At 36.5% G+C, this 16,047-nt stretch overlaps 1 protein-coding gene across 1 annotated transcript in view; it reads left to right on the forward strand.

Annotated features, from left to right (window-relative positions):
* Positions 1–13,269, forward strand: part of LOC121861118 (galactose-specific cell agglutination protein gsf2-like) — a 13,830-nt gene extending 561 nt beyond the window's left edge. The window contains exons 2-4 of the mRNA XM_042358681.1: positions 9,856–10,611; positions 11,105–11,304; positions 13,175–13,269. Of these exons, the coding sequence (XP_042214615.1) occupies positions 9,856–10,611; positions 11,105–11,304; positions 13,175–13,269 (1,051 nt within the window). The remainder of the gene's footprint in view (positions 1–9,855; positions 10,612–11,104; positions 11,305–13,174) is intronic.
* The last annotated feature ends 2,778 nt before the right edge of the window (positions 13,270–16,047 follow it).

Genomic DNA, 16,047 nt, shown 5'->3' on the forward strand with positions numbered 1-16,047 from the left:
TACACTAGCCCCTACACAACAACAACACACTACACTAGCCTCCACACAACAACAACAACACAATACACTAGCCTCCACACAACAACAACAACACACTACACTAGCCTCCACACAACAACAACAACACACTACACTAGCTTCCACACAATAACAACAACACAATGCACTAGCCTCCACACAACATCAAACAAAAACAGAACAAAAACAACAACAAAAACCTGAACGAAACTACAACCTAAATAAAACTAAGCACAACAGTATACAAAAACAATAAAAAATAATAAAAAGCAACAAATATACCAGTAAGGCAGTGAACTCCTGCATAACTCAGCAGAAGTGAAGTAACGACAAAAACATCTTTATTGATTTTCAACTGACGTCACGCCTTACTGGGTGTTGTCGTACATCTGGTAGTGATGTATGTCTGGCAGGATTTGTATGTCTGGCAGGATTTGTATGTCTGACAGTGATGTATGTCTGGCAGTGTTGTATGTCTGACAGTGAAGTATGTTTGGCAGTGAAGTATGTCTTTCAGTGATGTATGTCTGGCAGTGAAGTATGTCTAGCAGTGATGTATGTCTGGTAGTGCTGTATGTCTGGCAGTGATGTATGTCTGGCCGTGATATAAGTTTAACAGTAATGTAAATCTACCAGTAATGTAAGTATGACAGTGATGTAAGTCTAACAGTGATGTACGTCTGACAGTGATGCAAGTTTAATACTGATGTGAGTGTGACACTGATGCAAGTCTAACAGTAATGTAAGTCTAACAGTGATGTAAATCGAAAACTGATGTAAGTCTAACAGTGATGTATGTCTAACACAGATGTAACGCTAGCAGTGATGTAAGTCTAACAGTGATGTAAGTCTGACAGTGATGTGAGTCTAACAGTGATCTAAGTCTGAATCTTTTGTAAGTATAACAGTGATGTTATTCTAACTGTGAAGTAATGCTAACAGTGATATAACACTAACTGTAATGTAAGTCTAACAGTGATGTAAGTCTGAAACTGATGTAACTCTAACAGTGATGTACAAACAGTAATATAAGTAACAGTGATATAAGTCTGATGGTGATATAAATCTAAAAATGATAATAGTCTAGGCAATGATGTAAGGGACAGTGATACAAGTCTAACAGTGATGTAAGGAACAGTGATATAAGTCTGACAGTGATGTAAGGAACTGTGCTATAAGTCTGACAGTGATGGAAGGAACAGTGATATGAATTTGACAGTGACGTAAGGAACAGTGATATAAGTCTGACAGTGATGTATGATACAGTGATATAAGTCTGACAGTGATGTAAGGAATTGTGATATAAGTCTAACAGTGATGTAAGGAACAGTGATATAAGGCTAACAGTGATACAATTATAACAATGATGTAAGGAACAGTGATTTAAGTCTAACAGTGATGTAAGTCTGACAGTGATATAAGGTTAACAGTGACATAAGTCTGACAGTGATATAAGTCTGACAATGATGTAAGGAACTGTGATGTAAGTCTAACAGTGATGTAAGTCTAACAATGATGTAAGGAACAGCAATATATGTCTGACAGAGATGTAAGCCTGACAGTGATGTAAATGTAAATGATGTAAGAAACAGTGATGTAAGTTTGATAGTGATGTAAGTCTAACAGTGATGTTAGGAACAGTGATATAAGTCTGACAGTGATGTAAATGTAACAGTGATATAAGAAACAGTTATGTAAGTCTGACTGTGATGTAAGGAACAATGATATAAGTCTAACAGTGATATAAGTATGCCAGTGATATAAGTCTGACAGTGATGTAAGGCTGACAGTGATGGAAGTCTAATAGTGATTAGGAACAGTGATATATGTCTAAAAGTGATGTAAGTCTGAGTGATGAAAGGAACAGTGGTATAAGACTCACAGAGATGTAAGTCTGACGGTGATGAATGGACCAGTAATATAAGTCTAACAGTGATATAAGTTTAACAGTGATACAAATTTTACACTGATGTAAGGAAGAGTGATGTAAGGAACAGTGATGTAAGTCTGACAGTGATGCAAGTCTCACAGTGATGTAAGGAACAGTGAAATAAGTCTGACAGTGATGTAAGGAACAGTGAAATAAGTCTGACAGTGATGTGAGGAACAGTGATATAAGTCTGACTGTGATGTAAGGAACAGTGATATAAGTCTGACAGTGATGGAACAGTGATATAAGTCTGACGGTGATGTAAGGAACAGTGATGCAAGTCTAACAGTGATATAAGTCTGACAGTGATGTAAGGAACAGTGAAATAAGTCTGACAGTGATGTGAGGAACAGTGATATAAGTCTGACGGTGATGTAAGGAACAGTGATGCAAGTCTAACAGTGATATAAGTTTAACAGTGGTGTGAGGAACAGTGATATAAGTCTGACTGTGATATAAGGAACAGTGATATAAGTCTGACGGTGATGTAATGAACAGTGATGTAAGGAACAGTAATATAAGTCTGACGGTGATGTAAGGAACAGTGATGTAAATCTAACAGTGATGTAAGCCTAACAGTCATATAAATCTACCAGTGATGTAAGTCTGACAGTGATGCAAGGAGCAGTGATGTAAGTCTAACAGCGATGTTAGTCTAACAGTGATGTAAGGAACATTAATGTAAGTCTAACAGCGATGTATGGAATATTGATGTAAGGAACAGTGATATATGTCTGACAGTGATGCAAGGAGCAGTGATATAAGTCTAGCAGTGACGTAAATCTAACAGTGATGTAAATATGTCTGTTATGTAAGGTACAGTGATAAAAGTCTAACAATGATGAAGTCTGGCAGTGATGTAAGTCTGACAGTGATATAAGTCTGACAGTGATATAAAACCGATAGTGACGTAAGTCTAACAGTGATTTAAGTCCAACAATGATACAAGTCAAACAGTGATATAAGTCTGATAGTGATATAAGTCTGACAGTGATATAAGTCTGAGAGTGATGTAAGTCTAACAGTGATATAAGTCTAACAGTGATATAGGTCTAACAGTGATATAGGTCTAATAGTGATGTAAGCTAACAGTGATGTAAGTCTAACATTGATGTAAATCTAACAGGGATGTAAGTAACAGTAATGTAAAGAAGAGTGATGTAAGTCTAAAAGTGATATAAGTCTAATGGTGATATAAGACTAACAGTGATGTAACTTTAACAGTGATTTAAGTCTAGCAGTGATATAAGTCTAACAGTGATATAAGTCTAACAGTGATGTAACTCTGAGTGTGATGTAAGTGTAACAGTGATGTAAGTGTAACAGTGATATAAGTCTAACAGTGATGTGACTTTAATAGTGATTTAAGTCTAACAGTGATATAAATCTAACAGTGATGTAAGTCTAACAGTGATATAATATAACAGCGATATAAGTCTAACAGTGATATAAGTCTAACAGTGATATAAGTCTAACAGTGATTTTAATCTAACAGTGATTTAAGTCTAACAGTGATATAAGTCTAACAGTGATGTAAGTCTAACAGTAATGTAAGTCCACCAGTGATATAAGTCTAACAGTGATTTAAGTCTAACAGTGATATAAGTCTGACAGTGATTTAAGTCTAACAGTGATATAAGTAACAGCATAGTAAGGAAAAGTGGTGTAAGCCTGACAGTGATATAAGTTTAACAATGATGTAAGTATAACATTGATACATAATCTAACAGTGATATAAAACTGACAGTGATGTAAGTCTGAGTATGATGGAAGTCTACCAGTGATGTAAGTGTATCAGTGATGTTAGACTAACAGTGATGTAAGGAACATTAATGTAACTATAACAGTGATGCAAGTCTGACAGTGATGTAAGGATCATTTATGCAAGTCTAACAGTGATGTTAGTCTAACAGTGATATAATGAACATAGATGTAAGGAACAGTGATATAAGTCTGACAGTGATGTAAGTCTAACAGTTCTGTAAGGAACAGTGATGTAAGTCTAACAGTGACATAAGTCTAACAGTGACGTAAATCTGTCTGTTATGTAAAGGACAGTGATACAAATCTAACAGTGATGAAGTCTGGCAATGGCGTAAGTCTGACAGTGATGTAAGACTGACACTGATGGAAATCTGACAGTGAATTAAGGAACAGTGATATAATTCTAACAGTGATATAAGTCTAAGAGTTATATAAGTCTAAAACTGATAAGTCTAATAGTGATGTGAGTCTAACAGTGATGTGAGTCTGACAGTGATATAAGTCTAACAGTGATGTAAGTCTAATAGTGATGCAACTATGACAGTGATGTAGGTCTAACAGTGATGTAAGTCTAACACTGATATATGTCTAACAGTGATGCAAGTCTAACAGTGATGTAAGTCTAACAGTGATGTAAGTCTAACAGTGAGGTAAGTCTAACAGTGATGTAAATTCTAACAATGATGTAAGTCTAACACTGATATATGTCTAACAGTGATGTAAGTCTAACAGTGATGTAAGTCTAATAGTGATGTAAGTCTGACAGTGAGGAAAGTCTAACAGTGATGTAGGTCTAACAGTGATGTAAGTCTAATAGTGATGTAAGTCTAATAGTGATGTAAGTATGACAGGTGGGAAAGTCTAACAGTGATGTAAAGTCTAACAGTGATGTAAGTCTAACAGTGATGTAAGTCTAATAGTGATGTAAGTCTAATAGTGATGTAAGTCTAATAGCGATGTAAGTCTAATAGTGATGTAAGTCTAATAGTGATGTAAGTCTAACAGTGATGTAAGTCTAACAGTGATGTAAGTCTAATAGTGATGTAAATCTAATAGTGATGTAAGTCTAAAAGTGATGTAAGTCTAACAGTGATGTAAGTCTGACAGTGATGTAAGTCTAACAGTGATGTAAGTCTAATAGTGATGTAAGTCTAATAGTGATGTAAGTCTAATAGTAATGTAAGTCTAATAGTGATGTAAGTCTAATAGTGATGTAAGTCTAACAGTGATGTAAGTCTAATAGTGATGTAAGTCTAATAGTGATGTAAGTCTAATAGTGATGTAAGTCTAACAGTGATGTAAGTCTGACAGTGATGTAAGTCTAACAGTGATGTAAGTCTGACAGTGATGTAAGTCTAACAGTGATGTAAGTCTAATAGTGATGTAAGTCTAATAGTGATGTAAGTCTAACAGTGATGTAAGTTTAACAGTGATGTAAGTCTAACAGTGATGTAAGTCTAACAGTGATGTAAGTCTAACAGTGATGTAAGTCTAATAGTGATGTAAGTCTAATAGTGATGTAAGTCTAATAGTGATGTAAGTCTAATAGTGATGTAAGTCTGACAGTGATGTAAGTCTGAACAATGATGTAAGTCTTGAAAGTCTAATAGTGATGTAAGTCTGACAGTGATGTAAGTCTAACAGTGATGTAAGTCTGACAGTGATGTAAGATGATGTAAGTCTAAGTGATGTAGATGATAAGTCTGACAGTGAGGTAAGTCTAACAGTGATGTAAAGTCTAACAGTGATGTAAGTCTAACAGTGATATAAGTCTGACAGTGATGTAGGTCTAACAGTGATGCAAGTCTAATAGTGATGCAAGTCTAACAGTGATGTAAGTCTAATAGTGATGCAAGTCTAATAGTGATGTAAGTCTAATAGTGATGTAAGTCTAACAGTGATGTAAGTCAAATAGTGATGTAAGTCTGACAGTGAGGAAAGTCTAACAGTGATGTAAAGTCTAACAGTGATGTAAGTCTAACAGTGATGTAAGTCTAATAGTGATGTAAGTCTAACAGTGATGTAAGTCTAACAGTGATGTAAGTCTAATATTGATGTAAGTCTAACAGTGATGTAAGTCTAATAGTGATGTAAGTCTAATAGTGATGTAAGTCTAACAGTGATGTAAGTCTAACAGTGATGTAAGTCTAATAGTGATGTAAGTCTGACAGTGATGTAAGTCTAATAGTGATGTAAGTCTAACAGTGATGTAAGTCTAACAGTGATGTAAGTCTAATAGTGATGTAAGTCTAACAGTGATGTAAGTCTAATAGTGATGTAAGTCTAACAGTGATGTAAGTCTAATAGTGATGTAAGTCTAACAGTGATGTAAGTTTAACAGTGATGTAAGTCTAACAGTGATGTAAGTCTAACAGTGATGTAAGTCTAACAGTGATGTAAAGTCTAACAGTGATGTAAGTCTAGTGATGTAAGTCTGACAGTGAGGTAAGTCTAACAGTGATGTAAAGACTAACAGTGATGTAAGTCTAACAGTGATGTAAGTCTAAGAGTGATGTAAGTCTAACAGTGATGTAAGACTCTCTAACAGTGATGTAAGTCTAGTCTAACTAACAGTGATGTAAGTCTAATAGTGATGATGTGATGTAAGTCTAACAGTGATGTAAGTCTAATAGTGAAAGTCTAACAGTGATGTAAGTCTAATAGTGATGTAAGTCTAATAGTGATGTAAGTCTAATGATGTAAGTCTAACAGTGATGTAAGTCTAATAGTGATGTAAGTCTGACAGTGATGTAAGTCTAATAGTGATGTAAGTCTAACAGTGATGTAAGTCTAACAGTGATGTAAGTCTAATAGTGATGTAAGTCTAACAGTGATGTAAGTCTAATAGTGTGATGTAAGTCTAACAGTGATGTAAGTCTAACAGTGATGTAAGTCTAATAGTGATGTAAGTCTAACAGTGATGTAAGTCTAACAGTGATGTAAGTCTAACAGTGATGTAAGTCTAACAGTGATGTAAGTCTAACAGTGATGTAAGTCTAACAGTGATGTAAGTCTAAGTGATGTAAGTCTAACAGTGATGTAAGTCTAACAGTGATGTAAGTCTAAGTCTGAACAGTGATGTGATGTAAGTCTAACAGTGATGTAAGTCTAACAGTGATGTAAGTCTAACAGTGATGTAAGTCTAACAGTGATGTAAGTCTAACAGTGATGTAAGACTAATAGTGATGAAAGTCTAACAGTGATGTAAGTCTAACAGTGATGTAAGTCTACTGTAATAGTGATGTAAGTCTAACAGTGATGTAAGTCTAACAGTGATGTAAAGTCTAACAGTGATGTAAGTCTAATAGTGATTAAGTCTAATATTGATGTAAGTCTGACAGTGATGTAAGTCTAATAGTGATGTAAGTCTAACAGTGATGTAATTCTAACAGTGATGTAAGTCTAATAGTGATGTAAGTCTAACAGTGATGTAAGTCTAACAGTGATGTAAGTCTAATATTGATGTAAGTCTAACAGTGATGTAAGTCTAATAGTGATGTAAGTCTAATAGTGATGTAAGTCTAACAGTGATGTAAGTCTAATAGTGATGTAAGTCTGACAGTGATGTAAGTCTAATAGTGATGTAAGTCTAACAGTGATGTAAGTCTAACAGTGATGTAAGTCTAATAGTGATGTAAGTCTAACAGTGATGTAAGTCTAATAGTGATGTAAGTCTAACAGTGATGTAAGTCTAATAGTGATGTAAGTCTAACAGTGATGTAAGTTTAACAGTGATGTAAGTCTAACAGTGATGTAAGTCTAACAGTGATGTAAGTCTAACAGTGATGTAAGTCTAACAGTGATGTAAGTCTAATAGTGATGTAAGTCTGACAGTGAGGTAAGTCTAACAGTGATGTAAAGACTAACAGTGATGTAAGTCTAACAGTGATGTAAGTCTAAGAGTGATGTAAGTCTAACAGTGATGTAAGACTAATAGTGTTGTAAGTCTAACAGTGATGTAAGTCTAACAGTGATGTAAGTCTAACAGTGATGTAAGTCTAACAGTGATGTAAGACTAATAGTGATGAAAGTCTAACAGTGATGTAAGTCTAACAGTGATGTAAGTCTACTGTAATAGTGATGTAAGTCTAAGTGATGTAAGTCTAACAGTGATGTAAAGTCTAACAGTGATGTAAGTCTAATAGTGATTAAGTCTAATAGTGATGTAAGTCTGACAGTGATGTAAGTCTAATAGTGATGTAAGTCTAACAGTGATGTAATTCAGTGATGTAAGTCTAACTAATGATGTAAGTGTGATGTAAGTCTAATAGTGATGTAAGTCTACAGTGATGTAAGTCTAACAGTGATGTAAGTCTAATAGTGATGTAAGTCTGACTAGTGATGTAAGGTGAAGTCTAACAGTGATGTAAGTCTAACAGTGATGTAAGTCAAGTCTAACAGTGATGTAAGTCTAATAGTGATGTAAGTCTAACAGTGATGTAAGTCTAACAGTGATGTAAGTCTGACAGTGAGGTAAGTCTAACAGTGATGTAAAGTCTAACAGTGATGTAAGTCTAACAGTGATGTAAAGTCTAACAGTGATGTAAGTCTAACAGTGATGTAAGTCTAATAGTGATGTAAGTCTAACAGTGATGTAAGTCTAACAGTGATGTAAGTCTAATAGTGATGCAAGTCTAATAGTGATGTAAGTCTGACAGTGATGTAAGTCTGACAGTGATGTAAGTCGGACAGTGATGTAAGTCTAACAGTGATGTAAGTCTGACAGTGATGTAAGTCTAACAGTGATGTAAGTCTGACAGTGAGGTAAGTCTGACAGTGAGGTAAGTCTAACAGTGATGTAAAGTCTAACAGTGATGTAAGTCTAACAGTGATGTAAGTCTAATAGTGATGCAAGTCTAATAGTGATGTAAGTCTGACAGTGATGCAAGTCTGACAGTGATGTAAGTCTAACAGTGATGTAAGTCTGACAGTGATGTAAGTCTAACAGTGATGTAAGTCTAACAGTGATGTAAGTCTGACAGTGATGTAAGTCTGACAGTGATGTAAGTCTGACAGTGATGTAAGTCTAACAGTGATGTAAGTCTGACAGTGATGTAAGTCTAACAGTGATGTAAGTCTGACAGTGATGTAAGTCTAACAGTGATGTAAGTCTAACAGTGATGTAAGTCTGACATTGATGTAAGTCTAACAGTGATGTAAGTCTGACAGTGATGCAAGTCTGACAGTGATGTAAGTCTAACAGTGATGTAAGTCTAACAGTGATGTAAGTCTAACAGTGATGTGAGTCTGACAGTGATGTAAGTCTAACAGTGATGTAAGTCTAACAGTGATGTAAGTCTGACAGTGATGTAAGTCTAACAGTGATGTAAGTCTGACAGTGATGTAAGTCTGACAGTGATGTAAGTCTAACAGTGATGTGATCGTCTCAACCTTTATTCTCCTCTCTGTGTTAAAAGATAAAGAACAAGATGAAGCGGTCAATACAACGTGAACGAGGGACACACAGTAGTGTGTGTTTTGTGTTATTCGTGTCCGTGGTGTAATGGTCAGCATCTTCACCTGGCAAGCGAGCGGACCCGAGTTCGGTACTCGGGCAGGGTGAAACTATGGGTAAGTTTCTTTACGCCATTTGCCTCCCTGTCTACCAGACATTAAGTGGGGATCTGGATGTTAATCGATGTGCAGATCGTATTCCGGGGTAATGGTTAGCCAGTGCAGTTGTCCGGTCTTCTCGGACTATTCCTTAACACTGCAGCTCTTTAACTTGGGGTGTGGTTGTTGTGTTGGCGACAGCTTCTACACCTTAAACAAATACACACCTAGGTGGCCCTTGGGCCGGCCATCCTCGATTTCGAGCGGCTTCCATTATATTATATATCGTGTCCGTTTACTGACAATTTTCCACACAACATTATAGCCACACTGAACAGGTGAGGTTGACCTGTTATGTCAGTGATAGTTGTAAGGAAAGAAAACAAGATGCAACTACAACAGTGAAGAGATTACAACCATAAACACACACCAGTTGTTATGACGAGCTTCATCTACAACTACAACTATATCTAGGGCTACAATTACAGTTACAGCTACACCTGTAACTATATCTAGAGCTACAAACACAGCTACAACTAAAGCTACGGCTACAGCAACAGCTACAATTACAAATATAACTATATATACAGCTACAAACACAGCTACAACTACGCTACAATCAGAGCCACAACTACAGCTACAACTACAGCTACATTTATAGCTAAAACTACAACTATATCTAGAGCTACAATTATAGTTACAACTATATCTAGAGCTACAATTACAGTTATAGCTGCAACTTCAAGTACAGCTGCAACCAAAGCTACAACTACAATCGTAACTACAGCTACAACTACAGCTAAAACCACAACTACAATTACAGCTACCGCTACAACTACAGCTACCGCCACAACTACAGCTACAACTACAACTATATTAACAACTACAATTACAGCTACAACTACAACTACAATTACAGCTACAACTACAACTATATTAACAACTACAATTACAGCTACAACTACAACTATATTAACAACTACAATTACAGCTACAACTACAACTATATTAACAACTACAATTACAGCTACAACTACAACTATATTAACAACTACAATTACAGCTACAACTACAACTATATTAACAACTACAATTACAGCTACAACTACAACTATATTAACAACTACAATTACAGCTACAACTACAACTATATTAACAACTACAACTATATTAACAACTACAATTACAGTTAGAACTACAACTATATTAACAGCTACAATTACAGCTACAACTATATTAACAACTACAATTACAGCTACAACTACAACTATATTAACAACTACAACTACAACTATATTAACAATAACTACAGCTCTCGCTATAAATACAGCTAGTCACAACTACAAGTGAAGTTACAACTACAGCTACAGCTCCAATTACAGCTAAAGTTCAGCTAAAACTACAAGTACAGTTACAGCTACAACTACATGTACATTGTACATCTACAACTACAGCTATAGTTACAACTACAACTAAAGCTACAACTACAGCCATTTTATAAAAAACAACTACAGCTACAAGTACAGTTAGAACTACAGCTAAAACTACAGCTAAAAGTATAACTACAACTACAGCTATAGTTACGACTAGTTCTAGTTACAAATACAACAACAACAGCTACAAATACTGTTACAATTACAGCTGAAACTACAGCAACAACTACAAGTACAGCAACAGCTACAGATACAACTACAACTACAAGTACAGCTATAACTATAACTACTGCTACAAATGCGGCTACAACGACAGCTAAAACTACAGGTACAGCTACAACAAGAGGTACAGCTACAAGTACAGGTACAACTACAACTATAGCTACAACTATAGCTATGACTACAGCTACATCTATAGCCACAAATATAGCTACAGCTACATCTATAGTTACAGCTACAGTTATAACTACAGCTACAGTTACAACTACAGCTACAACTACAGCTACAACTGTAGCTACAACTACAGCTACAGATATATCTACAAGTTCCACTATTCAGATACAACTGGAGCTACAGCTATATCTACAAGTACAAGTACAGATACACGTAAAGAACATAAGAACATCATAACAGCAGCGGGCTTACTGGCCCATACTGGGCAGTCCTAATTACACCCAACCCCTATCGCTCATATATCCACCCAACCTATGTTTGAAGCTATCCAGCGTATTCGAGTTAATGATGATGTTTGATAACTTGTTCCATTCATCCACTACTCTATTTCCAAACCAGTGTTACCTACCTCGCGCCTAAATCTAAATTTGTCTAATTTAAAACCTTTGCTACGAGTTCGCTCCTGTTTGGGTAGTTTGAGTACCTTTGTTATATCACCTTTGTTTAGCCCTGACTTCCATTTATACACCTCTATTATATCGCCCCTCACTCCACGCCTCTCGAGGGGGTGCAGATTAAGACGTATTGTAACAAATATAGGATTATATGTCCCTATATTGAATGTAAAATTTTGTAACAACTTACTTTTTTATTGCCTTTTTATTCTTTATGTTTATTTACTTATTTATTTATATATTCTTCTTTCTCTTACTCTTTCTTTTACTTATACTTGTGAGAAGTGGAGAGGAAGGTAATTGTTTACGTGTGAGGAGGGTGTGACGGGAGGGGGAGTACAGGACTAACGGTTTGTGGTTATGCTTACAGTTGGCCCTCCTACACACACACACTTCACAGAGGGGAAATATAGGATAGTTATCGTGCACAGGACTCACCGCACTACTGCATAATACCAAAGACATGCATGACAATGTTTTAGTCAACACAAAGAAATTGAGAACTAATCATAATGGTTCTTCGTTTATTAACGACGTTACTCAAATTGAACAGTTACACCTCAAAACAATAAACCGAAATTCCTAGCTTGCCTAACCAAGGGGTCCATTATTCACAATACATTTCGGGAAACGGATCAAACCTAAATAGGTACTCACGTTATAGCCGCCGTATGAGGAGGTGACATCCAGGACACAACCACACTTAACTCTTACCAAACGCAGACTCTGGGTGGGCCCACAAGGGACCAAAACTTTCATGACGTCACGCCTCATAGGCTTTCTCATTGGTCGAATACAGTCCTAAGGCCTTCATACTATTGGCTTAAAATTGGCGGGAACTTTCAAGTGGCGGGAAACTTATGACATTGTTACAGTATCCATTCTGAAGTACGGTGACCACAACTGAAATGCATAATCCAAGTGAGGTCTCACAAGCGCAAGATATAGTTTTAGGATAACCTCGCTAGTCTTGTAATTAACCCTCCTTTGTATGAACCCAAGTACTTTGTTAGCCTTGGTTCGAGCAAATACACATTGTTGTCTTGGTTAAAGATTCCTACTTATCATTACTCGTAAATCTTTCGGATTTCTCTATAACATCGTTGTTCATCTAGCATCTGTTTTCTCTGTTTATATATCCGAGACTAAGTACTACACAACCGTCTACATTAATTTTCATCTGCTATTATCAAACCATGCGAAAAATTTGTTTAGATCTTCCAGTAGTTTTGCAGTCTTCGTCAGATTTAATTACACGCCCTATTTTATTTTCGACAACAAATTTACTTATGTTGCTGTCTACGCCTATATCTATGTCGTTTATGTATATAATAAATAGTAATGGTCAAAGCGTTGAGCCTTGGGGTATTCCACTAATGACGTTACCCCAGACGGATTCAGTGCCACTAATGCTTACCCGATGTTTCCTGTTCAGTATCCACGCCCTACAGCTACAACTACAGATACATCTAAAACTACAGCTACAAGCACAGCTACAGCTATAACTACAGCTACATCTAAAACTACAGCGCCAAAACAGCTACAGCTACAGCTACACGTACAACTACAACTATAGCTACAGCTACAACTAGATACAACTACAGTTACAGATAATGCTACAACTACAGCTACAACCAAATCTACAACATATACTACATCTAAAACTACAGCTACAACAACAGCTACAGCTGCAACTACAACTAAGACTACAGCTTCAATCTAATATACTATAGGATTAGGCATGTGTGTGTGTGTGTGTCTGTTCTGGGCAGCCGAAACAGCACAATTGTTTTTCATCAAACTTGGTGGAAAAATCGCAAAAAATTCGTAGAGTGGAACAAACCTGGACCCATGTCAATGGTTTCTTTAGGAAGGCATTAGTTAACAATTTTATTTACGCTGGAAAACGATACAAGTCTACAGACTTGGCGCACCCTCATTCGCTGTACGCTGTCAGCCCACGATTGCGAATGCAGTTATCGTACGGCACCCTCCTCCTCCCCCCATTTTTTTCTTAGCCTACATTTTTTTTAATGTTGTTTGGATTAGTAAAGGAAGGAAGATGAGTAAATAGAAGAATAAAGCAGGGTAAACAGAAAATAGTTAGAGATAACAGGTGGGGTGGGTAGCTGAGTTTCATCATGCGTCTGGATGCGCAGTTTCAACGTTACCAGACGACCTTCCAGCTACAGTGTATACTTATTCCTGTGGGTGACTGTACATGGAAAAGGAGAAGAGATAAAAAGATAATAACAGGAATGCATGGAGAAGATGACTACAATAGACACAGGGTGAATATAGACAGTGAAACAGACAGGAGGTTGACAAAAATAGACAGATTCATACATGCACAAATAGACAATATGGCAACTAACATGACAGACAGACAGCTGACTGACTGGTTCACATTAGACAAACAGGCAGACACACGCCAACACAGGAAAAGACAGACGGATTTGACGACACAAAGAGTACAGACGGGCTTACATTCAAACACCACGCCGACGAACAGACAGTTGAGATGGCAATAGACAGGACGGATAGACTTGAGACAGATTAGAAGGCATTTATGAACAAGAATAACACCAAATTGACCATAGCTGCGTCAGTGAGGGTAGGAGGTCTTAGATCCACCAGCGTAAATAATAAGACACATTGAAAACTAACACCCTCGCGCAGAAAGAACATCGATGGTCGGTCAGTCATGTAAGATAGGCCTAAAACTGACTAACGTAGATGATGACTATGATGACTTAACACAGGTGATGACTTAAGCAGATGGTGACTAATATAATCAGAATCAAGTTCACATCTCTTCATAATATAATTTATCTCGGAATGATCATCGGTGATTCATAATATTTTTTTTATGATTTTAACCTCTCCTTATGGCGAATATTTCTTGAATTACTTATTCTAACCATTATTCTATTCCTTCTTATAGTATATTAGATACTGTAAGTATCACGACCACGACCATGATTATAACAACCACGACCATGATTATAACAACCACGACCATGATCATAACAACCACGACCATGAATACAACAACCACGACTATGATTATAACAACCACGACCATGATTATAACAACCACGACCATGATTATAACAGCAACGACCATGATTATAACAACCGCGACTATGATTATAACACCCACGACCATGATTATAACAACTACGACCATGATTATAACCACGACCATGATTATAACAACCACGACTATGATTGTAACAACCACGACCATGATTATAACAACCACAATAATTGTAACAACCGACCAAGGATATAAAAACAACCACGACTATGATTATAACGACCATGATTATAACAACACGACTATGATTATAACACGATTGTGATCATAACTACGACAATGATTATACAACCACGACCATGATTATAACAACCACGACCATGATTATAACAACCACCTATAATTAATAACAACCGACTATGATTATAACAACCACGACCATGATTATAACCACGACCATGATTATAGCAACCACGGTTATAACAACCACGACTATGATTATGAACATAACGACCATGATTATATAACCGACTATGATTAAACCAACCACGACTATGACTCAACAACACGACTGTGATTATAACAACCGACTGATTATAACAACGACCATGATTATAACAACCACGACTATGATTATAACACCGACCATGATTATAACAACCACGACTATGATTATAACAACCACGACTATGATTATAACAACCACGACCATGATTACAACAACCACGACCATGATTATAACACCCACGACCATGATTATAACAACCACGACCATGATTATAACAACCACGACCATGATTATAGCAACCTCGGTAAACTGTACCACCGGACTCGCCACCGAGCACGATGGGCCCACGATCACTTGCTATAACTAAAGCCACAGAAACAACTACAGCTACAACAACTACAGCTATACATACAACTACAACAACTACAGCTATACATACAACTACATCTAAAACTACAACAAAAGCTAGATCTATAACTACAGCTACAAAAACTGCAACAGGTTACAGCTATGACTACAGCTACAACTACAGCTACATCTAAAACTACATATACAGCTCCATCTACAACTACAGCTACAATTACACATACAACTACAGCTACAACTAGAATTACAACAATGGCTACATCTACAAAAACAGCTACAGATACATATAACTAGTTTGGGGAGTTGTCAAGTTTGTGGGTTAAGTTGTCAAAACCCAAAAGGTATTTTCTCCATGTATTTATAATAAAATAAAGTATGTACACTTCTACAAGGAGAACACCGTAATATCACTGAAGCTGTGAGGGCTGGAAGAATAGACGGCAAGCTTATTTGGGAATCTTGTGAGTCCACATCTATGCTTTGCGAGTGTTGAGTGATAACTGAGCGAGAGGGCTGGCTTCTTATGGTTGACCTAATCATCTTTAATATGCTACTTACTAGGGGAAAATACACCATCACGTGATCTG

The sequence above is a fragment of the Homarus americanus genome, unplaced genomic scaffold, assembly GCF_018991925.1.
Source record: "Homarus americanus isolate GMGI-L3 unplaced genomic scaffold, GMGI_Hamer_2.0 scaffold52806, whole genome shotgun sequence".
Taxonomy (NCBI): domain Eukaryota; kingdom Metazoa; phylum Arthropoda; class Malacostraca; order Decapoda; family Nephropidae; genus Homarus; species Homarus americanus.